Source organism: Podarcis erhardii (assembly GCF_964252035.2).
Source record: "Podarcis erhardii genome assembly, chromosome: 15".
NCBI classification, from domain to species: domain Eukaryota; kingdom Metazoa; phylum Chordata; class Lepidosauria; order Squamata; family Lacertidae; genus Podarcis; species Podarcis erhardii.
This window is the reverse complement of record NC_138505.1, coordinates 13859311-13875928: the sequence shown is the minus strand read 5'-3', so window position 1 is coordinate 13875928 and position 16618 is coordinate 13859311. Positions and strand designations below refer to the sequence as shown.

Sequence of the window (16618 nt, the reverse complement as noted above, 5' to 3'; positions counted from 1 at the left end):
AATGAGGAAGAAATCAGATGCAGTTTGCATTGAAAGGAAAGCCAACCAAATTTACAATACAGAAATTGAAATACTTTCAGAATTCACACTTCTCACAGGTCTCCAGCCGAATAATGTCAGATAAATGTACATACCAGGGTAAAGTGTGCATATGTTAGCAAAAATAATATGCAGAAATGCATTATATATGGGAAAATCGCTTCGCAAAAAAAAATGTGTTTACAGTGGTACCTCGGGTTACATACGCTTCAGGTTACAGACTCCGCTAACCCAGAAATAGTGCTTCAGGTTAAGAACTTTGCTTCAGGATGAGAACAGAAATTGTGCTCCGGCGGCGCAACAGCAGCAGGAGGCCCCATTAGCTAAAGTGATGCTTCAGGTTAAGAACAGTTTCAAGTTAAGAAAGGACCTCCAGAACGAATTAAGTTCTTAACCCGAGGTACCACTGTATTTGGCAAAATTGCATGCAAAAAGAGAAAAGTGCACTAAAATGCCAATGAATTTTCATGAGGAGTTCCTGGGCTGTATCCAATGTTAGTCCTACTCAGAGTAGAACCATTGCAGTTAATAAACACGACTAACTTAGGTTCAGTTGGATAACACCCTACAAAATAAATAAATCACAAACGGAGGTGGAAATGTGGAGAAATACGCTTACAATGGTTTGGGTGGGGGGATTAGAAACTGACAATGACAGATTCGACCCTTCCTAATTAAGGGGCCAATGGCTCCGTGAACTTCTAGGTCATGCCCTGAAAGGGAAGGAAGGAAACAAAACAAAGCAAAACACAAATCCACACAGATGTATCCAGAAATAGGTCTATTCATAAAATACTCTTGGAAAGTAAGAAAATAGAAAATCTAGGCTACACGTAGACAGTCTACAAGGTGTTGTGGGTGATGGAGGTTCTTCCCCCACTCAGTGCACTGACTGGACATAGGCCTTGCGCTCCACCTGGGCACAGTACTTCTCAGGGAGGCCAGCAGCTCTGCAAAGAAGAAAGAGAAGAAGGAAACGCTGGTCACTAGAGGGCACGCAGTCCATCCTCGCGTCAGTGCTGTGCATGAACGCCAACCAGATGAGTGTAAATCGGTCGCTGCCTGTGCAGTACATTTGAATCTTACGTGGACGTTCAATTCCAAGTGTTCCATGTAAACATGAAAATCGTGTATACCCAAACCCTTGGGTCCGCTCATGTGCTTGACAGGTGGGGGGGGGGAGAGAGATAAAGAGACAAAGATACAGAGAGAGAGAGACAGAGATGTCCCTGTACTCCCAGAGCCCAGGTGCTGACCACCAAGCAAAGCACATAGTTTAACAGGGGTCAGCAAACTTTTTCAGCAGGGGGCTGGTCCACTGTCCCTCAGACCTTGTGGGAGGCTGGACTATATTTTGAAAATAAATAAATAAATGAACAAATTCCTATGCCCCACAAATAACCCAGAGATGCATTTTAAATAAAATAAAAGGACACATTCTACTCATGCTGATTCCCGGCCCGTCTGCAGGCCAAATTTAGAAGGTGATTGGGCTGCACCTGGCCCCTGGGCCTTTGTTTGTCTACCCATGGTTTAAAAGCTATTTGGGTAACCCCAAGCAGACCAGGCGCAAAAAGAGCTTTTAAGCCCTTCACTTTGCTAGGATTTAACTTGAGCAATTTCAACCAGCCTGCCTGCAACCACGTACGGTTGAAATTGCACCTCGTGCATGATGCGATCATAGCAGGGGTGGGGAGGGGGAGAGTGCGAGCTGAGGAAACCAGACTTTGCAAAGTGCCACGGATTCAGAGATTCAGACAATGAGTCACAGGGTCGTTGCGCAGCCTTACCGGAGCTCATCGAGCTTCTTGCGCTTGATCTCGTTGAGGCGCTCGCTGCGCCGGCGGGCTTCTTCCTTGAGCCTCTTGCCCTCCTCGAAGATGGCGATACGCTCCTGGACCTGCTTCTGCTGGTGCTCGCGCACCTGGCGCCGGATCTCGTCCGCGTGGGCCTGCTGAAGAGCCACACGCTTCTCGTGCTCTTTCCGCTCCTTCTCAATCTGTTCCTGTTGGATTCTGGGGCAGGGGAGGCAACAACATGAGTTAGTGAGTGTGCTTGACTAAGTCTAGAAGCATTTAACCCAACCAATTGCAGGGGTTAGTATGTGGCAAACACCCCCATCAAAAAAAAGAGGAAAAGATTGCATTGATTTCCAGAGGTGGGCAAATTTCGAGAATGTGTGTTGGGTGTGTGTGATTTTACCTTAAAATCAGATATTGCTACGGTCCAATACCTGCCATCTTAACCCTGAATTGAAGGAGGCAGCACACAAAGGATGTTTCTTCGTAGGTTCAGTGTGAGCCATAATAATAGCGATAGTTTTATTATTTGTACCCCGCCATGCCAACCAGTAATTTTTTGTGTGTTTTGGCTTACCTGACACCATTGTGATGTCAGGTGACTGGCAGGTGGGAGGCTTTATCCACCTGCCAAAATGGCCCTCAGGAGGGCAGGGAAGTCAGGATCCTGCCTGCTGGTTGGATCCTATTCCCCAGCTCTGTCTTAAAACTGGGAATTCTGGCAGCAGGATTCAGGCGCCTTGCGGGAAGAGGGAGCTGCTGTCCTGATCCCGGCTGTGTTGCAGTGCAACCATCTGCAGAAGGCCAGAGCAGGGATGGGGAAGCTTGTGGTGCAAGCACTGCCTTGTGGGAGTCCACAATGACTACACAAGATAATCTTGCAAACAGGAATATAGGAAGCTGCCTTATAGCAAGAAAGACCCTGTAAAGTATAATTGTTTAATTGCACACTGAAAAAGAGAAATACCTGCATGTATATTGCTAAGAGTTTAATATTGAAAAAATCCATTGAAGCATACTGAAGCTCTCTGAGCTCTAACAGGTTGATAATTAGCTGCTGGCGTTCTCTGCTCTTTCACGCGAGTGTTTAACCTTAGATCATGTGAGTAACGTATTTAGTTGAAAATCTCCATCTTGATGGGTGTTTGTTGCCTGTTAGTTATTCTCTGGAAGCCACAGAGAACAAAGGATGTGATAATGGTGCCTCTCCAGGAGCAAATAGCCTTAAACTGGATTAAGGCTAATGCAGGCTATGAATGAAACAGAGCTTTGGTTTTTGTTCTGATTGTAATTAGGTTCTATTTTGAAGAAGAAGAAACCCATGCTTGGATATGCATATGCTTTATACAACTTTCTGGGTGTATCATTGATTGTCTTGCACCTGTTTTGAAGAAGTTCTGGTTAGTAAAGCTTTGAATTGTATTCATGGGTCTGGAAAATGATTATTCCAAAAGGCGTCTGTTTTGTATGCATCCTATCACAGCAGGACCTCTACCCCTGCACCACGGCCCTTCCACGCACTGCCAAGCAGCCCGCTTCCCTACCTGACAATCCTCTCGAACTCGGCCCGGTCCCGCTGCACCTGGACAGCCAAGGTGTGCTCCTTGTGGGCCACCTGCTCCAAGCGGCTCTGTTTCAGCATGGCTTCCGTCTGGGCCTTCTTATGTGCCGCGTCCTTCTCCTTCCGGCGCCACTCCCGCTCGGTGGCCTCCTGGTTACGCTTGGCCCTCAGGGCGTCCTGAAGGGGATGGAAGGGAAGCAGGGGGCGTTGGCTGGGCCGTGAGGTGCTGTGTGTGGCGATGCCTGGGAGACTCTTATCATATTTCAGAAGAGAGACAGGGAGAGGAGCACTGTGCTTCCCTGTAATATATTACTACAGTGGTACCTCAGGTTACCGACGCTTCAGGTTATAGACTCCACTAACCCAGAAATAGTACCCCGGGTTAAGAACTTTACCTCAGTATGAGAACAGAAATCATGCGGCAGTGGGAGGCCCCATTAGCTAAAGTGGTACCTCAGGTTAAGAGCAGTTTCAGGTTAAGAACGGACCTCCAGAACAAATTAAGTTCTTAACCCGAGGTACCACTGTATTTATTATTGTTATCGTTAGAATCAAGGGTCATCCATTCTAACCCCCTGCAATGCAGGAATCACAGCTAAAGAATCCCTGACAACTGGCCATCCAAGCTCTGTTTGAAAAGCTCCACCGAAGGAGACTTTGCCACCTTCCAAGGCAGTCCACTGTCAAACAGCCAAACAGAATTCCCTCCTCTGCTCTAACCACCATGCTGCCACTGGTATCGATACTTCAGAATGAACAGGTGAATAAATGAACAGCATCGTCTACCTGTGGGCTGTCCACTTTATCCATTTACTGGTCGAAGGAGCTAGGGAAGTTTAACCTGGAAAGGAAGAGACTGAGAGGAGATAGGATAGCAGTCTTCAAATCTCTAAAGGGCTGTCACATGGAAGAGGGAGCAAGCTTGTTTTCTCCTCGTCTGGAAGGCAGGACTCAAACTAGTGGCTTCAAGTTACAACAAAGGAGATTCCGACTAAACATACGGAAAACTTTTCTGACAGGAAGAGCTGTATGACAGTGGGAAAGACTCCCTCGGTAGGTTGTGGAATCTCCTTCCTTGGAGGTTTTTAAGCAGAGGTTGGACGGCCATGTGTCACGGATGCTTCCGCTGAGATTCCTGCATCGCAGAGGGTTAGATTGGATGACCCTTGGGGGTCCCTTCTAACGCTACGATTCTATGACCTGCACTCCTGGCCCCGTTCCGTGCTTTAAGAATGCACCCCTGAGCCACACCTGCTCTGCTTGGTGATCCTGGGCTTTCTCCTGCAGCGCCCTTAGCCGGGCCGTCTCCATCTCCTTTTCCCGGCGGATTTTCTCCTGCTCAGCCTCAAACTCGGCCTCCCGTTCCTGGCGGGGTACAATAAAAAAAAAATTATGTAATTTTTCACAAAGTTTTAAAAATATATATTTAAACAAAGTCACAGGTCGGTGCAAGCAGACTTATGAACTAATGAACACATGTGAAACTGACCCAGCCTGACCTGCCCATCCCTAGCCAAGAGGAGCCCAAAGCGGGAGGGAGTTGGCTCTGGGAAGGTTTTCCGCTGTACCTGAAATTTGCCTAGGCGTTTCTTCCCCAGCGGTGCCCTCTCCCTGACCACATGCCCTGCCACCACCACATACCATCTTCTTCCTCTGGTACTCCAGCACCCGCCGGTCGGCCATCTTCTCCTGCTCCAACATTTCCTGTTTGCGCTTCTCGTTCTCGTCGTTGACGCGCCTGATCTCGGCCTGCAAACGCAGCTGCTCCCTCCTCCTGCGCTCCATTTCCTGGAGGAGAGCAGGAAGAGTCGCTAAGCATCCTCGTTAACCGTGGGTTGGGTCCAGCTACGTGAGGCCACATCCGTGATTCCTGAGGGGTCTACTTGGAGCAAGACTAACGTTGGACAAAACATGGGCCTGAAATACCGTCGGTTCCTTCTGCTCTCCTCAGTCACAGAGATCATCTGACTAAGGCACTTTTGGTGGTTCCCGCATGCTTCCGTTGGACTACAACTCCCATCATTCCTAGCCAAGATGGCCAGGGATGATGGGAGTTGTAGTTCAAGAACATCTGGGAATCCAAGGTAGAGAAAGGCTGGTCTACAATGTGGCTCTTCTGCAAAGGCACCTGCTCCTGGGGGCTGAGGCAATATAGGCCCTCAATATTCAGAGGGCCCAGTGAGGATAATAATAATAATAATAATAATAATAATAATAATAATAATAATAATTTATTTATACCCTACCCATACCCATCTGGCTGGGTTTCCCCAGTCACTCTGGGTGGCTCCCAACAGAATAATAAGAACACAATAAAACATCAACCATTAAAAACTTCCCTGAACAGGGCTACCTTCAGATGTCTTCTAAAAGTCAGTTTTTATTTCCTTGACATCTGATGGGAGGGCATTCCACAGGGCCGGCGCCACTGCCGAGAAGGCCCTCTGCCTGGTTCCCTGTAACCTCACTTCTTGCAGTGATGAAACTGCCAGAAAGCCCTTGGCACTGGACCTCAGTATCTGGGCAGAACGATGGGGGTGGAGGCGCTCCTTCAGGTATAGTGGGCCGAGGCCATTTAGGGCTCTAAAGGTCAGCACCAACACTTTGAATTGTGCTAGGAAACCTACTGGGAAACATTGTGCATGTGGGGCCCCCTCAATCGTATGGAGAAGCTGGCACTTCTGTTCTCCAGGGTTTGGGGCAGAGGGCATTCCCATCCCTACCTGGAGAGCTGGGACCTTCTGCATGCAAAGCAGGTGCTCTACCACTGACCTATGGCCTCCTCCAAATGTTTAACTCACCAATTCTTACCAGAAGGACTGCTGCCCCGTCCCAAGCTCTTTGTCCAGCTAGCTCAACATTGTCTGCTCAGACTTGCAGCAGCTTCCCAGGATCTCAGACAGAAATAACCTCACTCTTCTGTGCTAACTGATCCTTTTTGTTAAACTGGAGGTGCTGCTGGGGACTGAATTGCAGGCCTTCTGCATTCAGTGCAGGTGCCCTGCCCCTCAGCTACGGTCCTGCCCCCTTACCCTCTCGTCTTCAAACTGCAGTCTCTCCAGGTACTCCAGCATCTCCTGCGCCTCTTGGTCTCGCTGCTCAGACTTCATGGAACGCATCTCTTCGTTCTTCTGTATCTGCTCAAGGAGGTGACGCTTCCCCCTGAGAATCAGGTGAAGGAGGAATTTTCCTTTGGAGCAAATGGGTTCTGATGGCACAGAGAGGCCTAATGAATGGTATTCCTCTGAGCAGGGAACCAATTGTGGCCAAGGTTCCCAATCTTAGGTAGTTGTGGTATCACGTTAATCTGTTGACGTAATTCTTGTTGAAGCCAGATTTCCCAGGTATGCAAAAATTTGGCCACAACTGAAGGAACCTTTGTTAAAGTTCTTTCAATTGTTTCCTTGTTTTGTTCCTTCAATTTTGTTTCCTTATTGTGTAGGTCACGGATAGAAGCTGAGGGTGGCAATATTTTGAGTGGTAAGACCCTCTGACCTTGGATATGACATTATCAACGTGCAATGGAACTGTTTGTGCACAAAGAAACCTTTAAAATCTGTCTCTGCCAGGATAAGAGAGACCTCACTAAATTTCTTCTTAGGTGGTATTTCATGCCAGTGAGATGGTCCCACATATCAATTGACTCTGATTCTAATTGTTAGCAGGATTGCAGGCTTAAAGGAACCTTCTTCCATATATGGTGACACTGCAGACAACTTTCAGACCAGTGTCTTTAGAGAAGCAAGTCTCCTTTTTTCCTTTACTTACTTACTTATTATTTTTATTACAGATTTCTTGGTTTACAAAAGTATGTGCAATGTCTCTTTTTTCAAGTTACATTTTCTACAGATCAGTTTCATTTGTTGAGACAAAATAAAAAAAATCCTTCCAGTAGCACCTTAAAGACCAACTAAGTTAGTTCTAGGTATGAGCTTTCGTGTGCATGCACACTTCTTCAGATACACTGAAACAGAAGTCACCAGACACTTCTAAATAGTGGGAAGGTGCTACTGGAAGGATTTTTTTTATTTTGTTTTGACTATGGCAGACCAACACGGCTACCTATCTATTTGTTGAGACATTAGTGTTACATTGGGAAGGAAAAACAGGGAAAGAGGTGGAGGGGGGAATCATGAGTTGGGGGTGGGGGTCTGGTGGTGATGTTTCTATTTTACTTAATGTATGTGTGGGGTTTTGTGTCAGCGTTGCTTGTGCCTAAGGCCACGTAGCAACTTCACAGCAGAGGTGAGACCCAAACCAGGGACTTCCTGACTCACAGCTCAGTGGCCTCTTATACAGTTTGAGAAGGAGGCTCTGATTCTCCAGGGGTGTGCCCCTTTTATTTTTATTTATTTTTAATAGATTTTTATTAAGATTTTAAAAGTTACATGGATAAAAAATAGCAAAAAAACCCACCCAATTAAACAAAAAAGAAAACAAAACAATACGTAAAAACCAGTCACATCCAAGAAAAAAAATAAAAAAGGAAAACAAACAAAAAAGAAAAAAAATACATACAATCGGGGAAAAAATACAAATCAAACCTTTACATAACTTTCTTTCTTTAGCTTATTTCCTTGACCTCCTCACACCTCCCCTCTTTGTATTCTAGTTCAGTTAGATATTTCAGCAAATCCTTCATCTTTGTTTTTATCCTAATAATTTATCTTAATATGTTGTAATTTTACATTCTTCTTTCACCAATTAACCATCCATTTTTACTTTATTTAATCTTATTTCTCATTAAAACTAATATATTTAAACTTGATCTCTTAAGACATTTCCCCTAGGGTCATAAAAATTCCCTTCCACGATTTTTCCCTCTCTCATTAAATTTTTTTTAAATCTCTATCTATACACTTTAAACAGGGGTGTGCCCCTTTTAACTCATGCTGCTGCACACATGCATATTGTACCTGCGGTGCAGGGAAGGCAACGCTGCAATGATGCTCCACCACTGAGCTACAACGAAACCCCTTGGCCAGAAGCCGCACAGAAGTCTGGGCTCTCACCTGTACTTCTCCTCCTTCCTCTTCTGTTCCAGCTCATCCTGCATCATGCCGACCTTCTGCCTCTCCGCCTCCATCATCTTGGCCAGCCGCATCTCCTCCTCGTTCATCTCCTTCTCAATCTGCTTCTTCTCCAGGATCTGGGCATCGCGGATGGCGTGGCATTTGGCCTCCAGGATGATCTGAAAAGAGCGGAAGGGAGCTGCTGCCGTGGGCCGAAATGCACATGCGGGGCTTCATCTGGAGCTGAGCTCCAGCACCTCTTTTTGCCCAGATCCCAGCGGTTCCACCTTGGAAGGTGCAGAAGCCAGCGGTTAAATAAATCCACTCTTGGAAGAGAACCTGAGCGCAACAGTATTCTCTCCACCTGCAATTATCAGCAACCAATATGCAGTTGCAGGCAGCAGAGGCAGAATATAGCTGTTCTGGCTAGTAGCTATCGACAGCCTCCATGAATTTGCCCAGTCCTCCATCCAAGTTGAAGCCATCCTAGTTGGTGGCCATCACTGCATCCAGTGGCAGACAAGCACTACTTCCTGTGGGAAGTAGAACATAGTCATCATGGCTGGTAGACACTGGCAGCCCTTTCTTCCATGAAGGAGGGGCAGAGAGGCCCCATATGCCTCTGCTTCACTCCCCTACATGGAATTCCTGTCCCCCTGTGCCAACAGGGAGAGATGTGAAATAGGAGGCTGCTTTTCTTTTGGGAATTATAGGGACAAAGCTACCTAAATTGTATGGAAATTCATTTATCTATGCTACTACAGCAGCAGGGACGTGGGTGGCGCTGTAAACCACGGAGCCTAGGACTTGCTGATCAGAAGGTCAGTGGATTGAATCCCCGCGACGGGGTGAGCGCCCGTTGCTCGGTCCCTGCTCCTGCCAACCTAGCAGTTCAAAAGCACCTCAAAAGTGCAAGTAGATAAATAGGTACCGCTCAGCGGGAAGGTAAACAGCGTTTCCATGCGCTGCTCTGGTTCGCCAGAAGCAGCTTAGTCATGCTGGCCACATGACCCGGAAGCTGTACGCTGGCTCCCTCGGCCAATAAAGCGAGATGAGCGCCGCAACCCCAGAGTCGGCCACGACTGGACCTAATGGTCAGGGGTCCCTTTACCTTTACCTTACTACAGCAGCAGCAGCAGCAGCAGCAAGAATGCTACTCGCCCCCAAAATGGAAAGAAGCAGAAGTCCCAGCAAAGGAAGAATGGATACAAAAACTTATGGAATATGCAGAAATGGCAAAACTTACCGGAAAAGCATAAGAAATCAAGATAACAAACTTTTTTTATAAAAGAATGGAAATGGTTTATTGAATATTTACAGATAAATTGCAAACGGATAAAAACATTGGCAGGATTATTGTAACAACCTGCAGTTTGATAAGAGTATATTTTTAAAGTAGACAATTAAATGAGCAAATTGAATGAATTTGGATATGCAGAAGATATTTGAAAATAAATTTAAGGAACCGCAGAAAGAGGGGGAAGGTAGTCAAGCTTTGAAATGTTAAAATGATTGTAAATTAATGAAATGTATAAACCTGAAAAGTATAAATAAAAAATTTAAAAATAAAACAAAATAAATACGAGGCTGCCCTAAGGGGAACCACCACCTCTCGCTCCCTCACCTCGCCAAGAGATTTGATCTCATCTTCCTGCTCCATGCGCATGTTGGCGGCTCGCTGCAGCAGGTACTGGGCCCGCTCCTTGGCCTCCTCTTCCAGGTCGTTCAGCTTTTCATTCTTCTTCCGCAAGATCTCCTTTAGCTTCATGGATTTCTTCCGCTCGTTCACGGCAACCTGGGGGAAGGGAAGATGAGAGGGAGAAGCAGATGGGGTGCATCTTGCCACCCAGGGTTGGGGGCAGGCCACTCTGGGGGTGTAAATGGTCCTATCTTTATTTACTTACTTACTTACTTACTTACTTAGGTTAACACGGTGGGGGGGGGGTAGCTGCGTGGGCCAGGACTATATCTCCTCCCACCCAACTTTGACAGGTGGGAGGGGCCACCCACTCACCAATCCTCTGGTATCATCGTGGTTCCACAGGGAATGTGCTAGCAAGACAGCGCCTGGAAGTACTGAACCCCCAGGCCCACCTGTCAATCAACTGACATCACCAGAGGATGTCAGGTGATTGACAGATGGGCATGGTTTGAGAGAAACAGCCTTGCGGGCCAAACTGGACCCCCTGGCTGGCCAAGATTGCACCACAGCCTGGAGGTTCCACCCGCATGGTTTAAAGATTTATACACTGCCTGTCAATAAAATCTTTCCAGGGTGGCTTACAAAGTAATCGCAAACATAGTCATTTCTCATGTCTTTGTTTTATGCCACAAATAAAAAGAGGAATCAGAAACGTTTTAGCTCTTCAATAATAATAATAATAATAATTTATTATTTATACCCCGCCCATCTGGCTGGGCCTCCCCAGCCACTCTGGGCGGCTTCCATAGAAACAAAGAATGCAGTAATCAATACCAGGCCAAGATATTTTTTTGCTCTTCCAGGCTTTTTGGTTTTTAAATGGAGATTTATTTATTATCCTATCCCGGTATCCTATCCTTTAGTATGGTGGGGGAAGGATATGTGTATTTCTTTGCTATGTTTTCAGAGGATGAAGAACTTTTAGTGATGCTATTATTCTGAGAAAAAGAGGTGCCAGAACTCACCATGAACACCTCCCTTATTCTCTTATAATGGCAATGGCGCCCACCTGAGATTTCCGGCTGGGAAAAGGCTTTTAACTATGATGTATGAATGACATTTTTGTATTTTAAACCTTTGTAAGGTGCTCTGAGTCCCTTTTGTAAAAAGCGATGAATGTTTTTAATTAACAAATAAGTCAAATCCACTTTGGCTGATACGTCAGTTACATCTGCAGTACCTACCTACATTCCACTTAAGAGTGGATCCATTGATATTGATGGACCCAAGGTACTCCTGCTGATGAATTTCAGTGGGCCTACTCTGAGTAGGACCAACAGTGGAGACAACCAAGAGACCTGGCCAGTGACCCCCGTGCACCGGTGACTTCCTAATTAGACTACTGCAGCAAACCTTTGTGGGACTGCCCCCCCAGAGACTGTTCAGAACCTTGAGGGAACATAGAATGCCGCTGCTGATTTGTTACAGAAGTCTGTTGGATGATGATCTGAGGCCAGGACGGGAACAGCTGCGTTAAGGGGGCAGATGTGTTTACTCTGGGGGCAGAAGGAGCATGGTAAAATGGTTCAGAGCACTGAGGAGATGCAGGTTCTTAACTCAGCCAGGAAGCTTTACGGAGTGCACTTGGGTCAGTCGCTCTCTAACACACACAGCATTATCTGCTTCACAGGACTTTCAATTTATTTATTTAACAAAATTTATATACCACTTGATTGCGACGAAACCTCTAAGCGGTGCTGTGAGAATAAAACAGGGAGCTTAACGTGTACTGCTCTGAGCTCCCTAGAAGAAAGGCCGGAGATAAATGCAATTAAAAAACAACAATGTTCTCTGCCATGATGAGGATAGCCTTACGTACGATGGTGGCTTCTCGCTCTGCCTTGAGGGCTGCTTTCTGAGCTTCGCGCTCCTCTTTGGTGAAGACACGGGATGAGTCTTTGATGCGCTGGAAGTCCTGGGGGCTTATGATCAGGGACTCTCCAGACGGGTCGAGTTTGGGCACACTGGGCATGTGAGAGAGAGAAAGGAAGAAGATGGTGACTTCATCTCTCCATTCGGAAGGGTGATCGCAAGCTGGTCTAGGCCAGGATTCCACAGAACTGCCAAATCTGATACCGGGTAAATAATTTCATCTTTCACTTTAAAAAAGGAAAAGGGGGAGGAGCTCTTAGCCTCACCCCAAGCACGCTTTGGTCAACAACAACAATAATAATAATAATATTATTTTTGGTTCCCCGCCCATCTGACTGGGCTGTCCCAGCCACTCCGGGCAGATTCTAACAGAATATACAAAGACACAACAGAACATCAGACGTTAAAAACTTCCTGATACAGGAGTGCCTTCAGATGTTTACTGAAGGTCATATAATTCTTTATTTCTTTGACATCTGATGGGAGGGTGTTCCACAGGAGGGTGCTACCACCGAGAAGACCCTCTGCCTGGTTCCCTGTAACTTCACTTCTCGCAGTGAGGGAACCACCAGAAGGCCCTCAGAGCTGGACCTCAGTGTCTAGGCTGAACGATGGGGGTGGAAACACTCCTTCAGGTACACCTGAAAACCTACTCAGACATTTCATAACAAAGAATCTCAGGTCCTGGGGGACAGAGAAGAGCCACCCTCTGTGACACATGCCTCACGGGACCTGCTTTGTGCCGCTGAAGGCTGGTCCATTAGGGCCAACAGGACACTCCCCCACCAACCTGTCTGACTTACAACCAATCAGGGAGCGGCTCTGCCTATTACTAACTCTGGCTCCACCCGCTGCTGATCTCCCTGCCTTCCACCCTACCAGTGTATTTGTTTATTCAACGTATATCCCATCCTTCCTCCCAAAGGATCCCAGGGCAGCAAAGAAAAGGTCTTTGAAATAACATTTTAAAAATGATTCCAATACAGATGCAGGCTGGGGGAAAACTCAACATCAAAGGCTTGTTTGAAGAGAAAGGTCTTCAGCAGGTACTGGAAAGACAGTAGAGATGGCACCCCATGTGATATTTAGTGAATTCCCGGAAACCGCAGTTCAGAGGGGCCGTGCCTTCAACTGTGGAGGGGAGTGCCTAGCCATAGTTCTAGAGAGCTTACATGAGGTCCCGGATGAGGTCCCGAGTGATAAGACGGATTGTCTCCGGCTTGTGGCCCCAGCCCAGGGACTTCCTGGCCGAGTCCACATCTCGAAGGACCACGATGGGGCTGCCAGTGCGGGACAGGTTAACATTCTGCAAGAAGGAAGGTGGCATCAGAAATATGTTCACGGATGCTTGGCAGGAGATATGGACGAGCCTTTTAGCAGCCACTGAGTTCCTTCCGGGACGCGGGTGGCGCTGTGGGTAAAACCTCAGCGCCTAGGACTTGCTGATCGTCAGGTCGGCGGTTCGAATCCCCGTGGCGGGGTGCGCTCCCGTCGTTCGGTCCCAGCACCTGCCAACCTAGCAGTTCGAAAGCACCCCCGGGTGCAAGTAGATAAATAGGGACCGCTTACTAGCGGGAAGGTAAACGGCGTTTCCGTGTGCTGTGCTGGCTCGCCAGATGCAGCTTGTCACGCTGGCCACATGACCCGGAAGTGTCTGCGGACAGCGCTGGCTCCCGGCCTCTAGAGTGAGATGAGCGCACAACCCTAGAGTCTGTCAAGACTGGCCCGTACGGGCAGGGGTGCCTTTACCTTTACCTGAGTTCCTTCCATCATGAGCAAACCAACCATTAAGTCTTCCTTTATTTGATTTTATTTAAAAGATTTATAAGCCACCTTCAGGGTAACCACAAGGCAGATTCCACACATGAAAATATAGAAAACCCCAATAGCTACAAGATCATATTTCTCAAAATCCTCCAGTAAATATTGGATACAGGTACATTGAGTGGTATTCCCTGCTTGTCCTCCTCAGAGTAGACTCGCTAGAGTTAAGGGACATATCTAACTTAGGTTCATTCATTTCAGTGGGTCTACTTTGAGTTGGATTCAGCCCTAAATGGAGGTGTCAGGGATTGAAGGTCTGGGACCTTCTGCATGCCAGGCAGATGTTCTTAGCCCAAAGCAGCCACTGCTCCCCTCCGTCCTCACCTTGGCAAGCCCAAAGAGGCTCTCATCCACTTCTGAGCTGGCAGCCTTGGTTCTGTAGCGGGTGTGGGAGCGCGAGCGGGACCGGCCCGAGGAGCTGGTGGAGGTAGCACCCAAGGAGCATACACTGCCCGGCTGCAGGAAGGAAAGAGAGGCAGATTTTTGGAGTTATACGTGATGGGGAGCTGAAAGGAAAGATGCAAGGGATTCGTGTGTGGTGATTTGCAGGCCTTTCCCATTCAGGAAGATCATTCTTAAGAAACTGCGAGATCCTAAACTGAATTTAGCTGGCCAAAAATGTAGGGCTGCCTCTGTAGATGGTTTGGAAACTTCAGCTGGTGCAGACATAATCTGAGGGCCTTTTTCATGCGCCTCTTCCACAAGAGATCCAGAGGGTGGCAACACAAGAACGGGCCTTTTCTGTGGTGGCTCCCCATTTGTGGAACGCTCTCCCCAGGGAGACTTGCCTGGCACCTTCATAGAATACTTTTAGGCACCAGGCAAAAGCTTTCCTCTTCAGCCAGGCCTCTGGCTGATGGACATCCGATGCCCTTTTAAATGTGTTGGGGAAGGGGAGATTTTTTGTTTTGTTTTTGTTTTTACCATGTACTTGATTTTGTCTTCTCATTTTGTATTTTTTGTGTTGTGAACTGCTCTCTGATCTTTGGATGTAGGGCAGCATACTACTACTACTACTGCTACTACTGCTACTAACTGCCTCCAACTGTGGAGGGCAGAGCCACAGCCCGTCTGGCTAGTCACTTATATTTTTAAATTTACTTATTTATCACTTGATGATGATGATGATGAATGTATTGCCTTCCACCTATACGTCTCAAGGTGATGTACACAACACAATCAAACCCGTTAAAAACAGCATGGAAAATAAAAGCAAATGTCTTGGAAAAACAGTAAAAGGATATACCCTCTGCAGACACCTAAACATCCAGCAAACTGTACGAGTTTGCTTAAACCTGAGATATATTTCTATATTCATAAAAACCATTTCAACGGGGGTTTTTTATTTTTAAAAAACCCAGTTAAACTTCCTTAAGCAGCCAGGACACTGCTGTTGCGTGTAAATAAACTAGCCTTAATAAAAGTATTTTAAAACCCCTCCAAGGAGGCCTCTCTGGAGCAACAGGCATCTCTCCCCTCCGCCTCCCGGTGAAGTGGCCACGCTGACATAACCTTAGGGGGCTTAAGGGCTTCCCTGCGCCCCGGCACCCTTTTGGGGTCAGATTCAGCCCCGCGCTCACCATCTCGCCCTCCGCTGCCGGCTCCGGGAAGCTCCGCCTCCTGTTTACCCGTCGCCATGGAAACAGGCGAACCCTCCTCCTCTTCCTTCCCCCGCCCGCCACGTCTCACCTTGGCAACGGGAACGTCGTCAAGGGAAGAGCGCGGGGTTCCCCGGGGCGGGGAAGTGACGTCACGAGCGGGGGGGGAGCTTTTTCCAGGGGTCGTTTTACTTTTACTTATGCAATATACCTCCTTAACGAGGAACGCAGGAAAACGACTTACCCCTGAATCAGACCCATCACTTAGCTCAGCATTGTCCGCACTGACTGGCAGCTGCTCTGCAGGGTCACATTCCCTGTCCTGCCCGGAGTTGCCCCATCGGGGATTTGAACCCGGGACCTTCTGCCTGCAAAGCGGGCCCTGGCCCTATGGCACTGCGGAGGTGGCGTTTGCGGACGCTGCCTGCCGGTGGTGTCCTTGAGCTTCGGCTTTTCCTAAAGAAGAGTCAGCAGAAATATGCTGTGGAGTAGGAAGGGAATTGCGGGACTCCAATTCCCATCATATCCAAGCCAGCAAGGCCATTTGTGATGGGAGTCTAGTGACGCCTAGAGGCCAGTCAGAGATCCCCATGCCATCGGAGCAAAGCATGTGTAGTCGGCCTTTTGTATTGTGCAGAGCCTTTGGGATGGCATGATATCTATAACTATACTCAGTGCTTTTCTTTTCTAAAAAAAATGTTTAGGGGTACTCTCATTTTCCTAATCACATTGAAATACTGCCCCTCAACGAGGCCAAACTTAGATTCACAAAATGTTTAGGGGTATGTGTACCCCTGTGTCCCCCCAGAAAAAAACACTGTCTATACCTATACAGGAAATAAATATGAAATAATAAAAATACTCTGACAATGCCGAATGCTTAATTAATAATACCGGGTAGACGGTGGTTTATAAATTCAATAAATAAGCGGGTATAGGGTGGTTTATAAATTCAATAAATAACAGAAAATAACAGAAAATTAAAATAGCAATCCACTAATAATACAGTCTGTTTGAGAGGTAAATTACGTTTCCCATTATTCTTGCTGGGGTGGTAGTGCTTTAAATGTATGGTGTGTATGCAGCCTAGGCTAAGTATCTATGTTTTCAGTGTGTGTGTGTGTGTGTGGCCTCATTCACATACGGAATGTGGCCCCTGACAGCTTTCCACCAGGGTAATGTGGCCCCCAGCCGCAAAAAATGTTTCCCTT

The 16618-nt window shown here is 47.1% G+C and overlaps 1 protein-coding gene across 1 annotated transcript; it reads right to left on the bottom strand.

Moving 5' to 3' along the window:
• Positions 1 to 805: 805 nt before the first annotated feature.
• CFAP45 (cilia and flagella associated protein 45) lies at positions 806 to 15474 on the bottom strand. Its single transcript, XM_081842639.1, has 12 exons — positions 15390 to 15474; positions 14134 to 14265; positions 13158 to 13291; positions 11933 to 12077; positions 10036 to 10206; positions 8412 to 8590; positions 6432 to 6561; positions 5041 to 5187; positions 4651 to 4764; positions 3383 to 3576; positions 1830 to 2054; positions 806 to 989 (listed from the first exon to the last, which is right to left on the bottom strand). Exons 1-12 carry the CDS (start codon positions 15390 to 15392, stop codon positions 920 to 922), a joined length of 1644 nt encoding a protein of 547 aa, XP_081698765.1. The 5' UTR covers positions 15393 to 15474; the 3' UTR covers positions 806 to 919.
• Positions 15475 to 16618: the final 1144 nt, after the last annotated feature.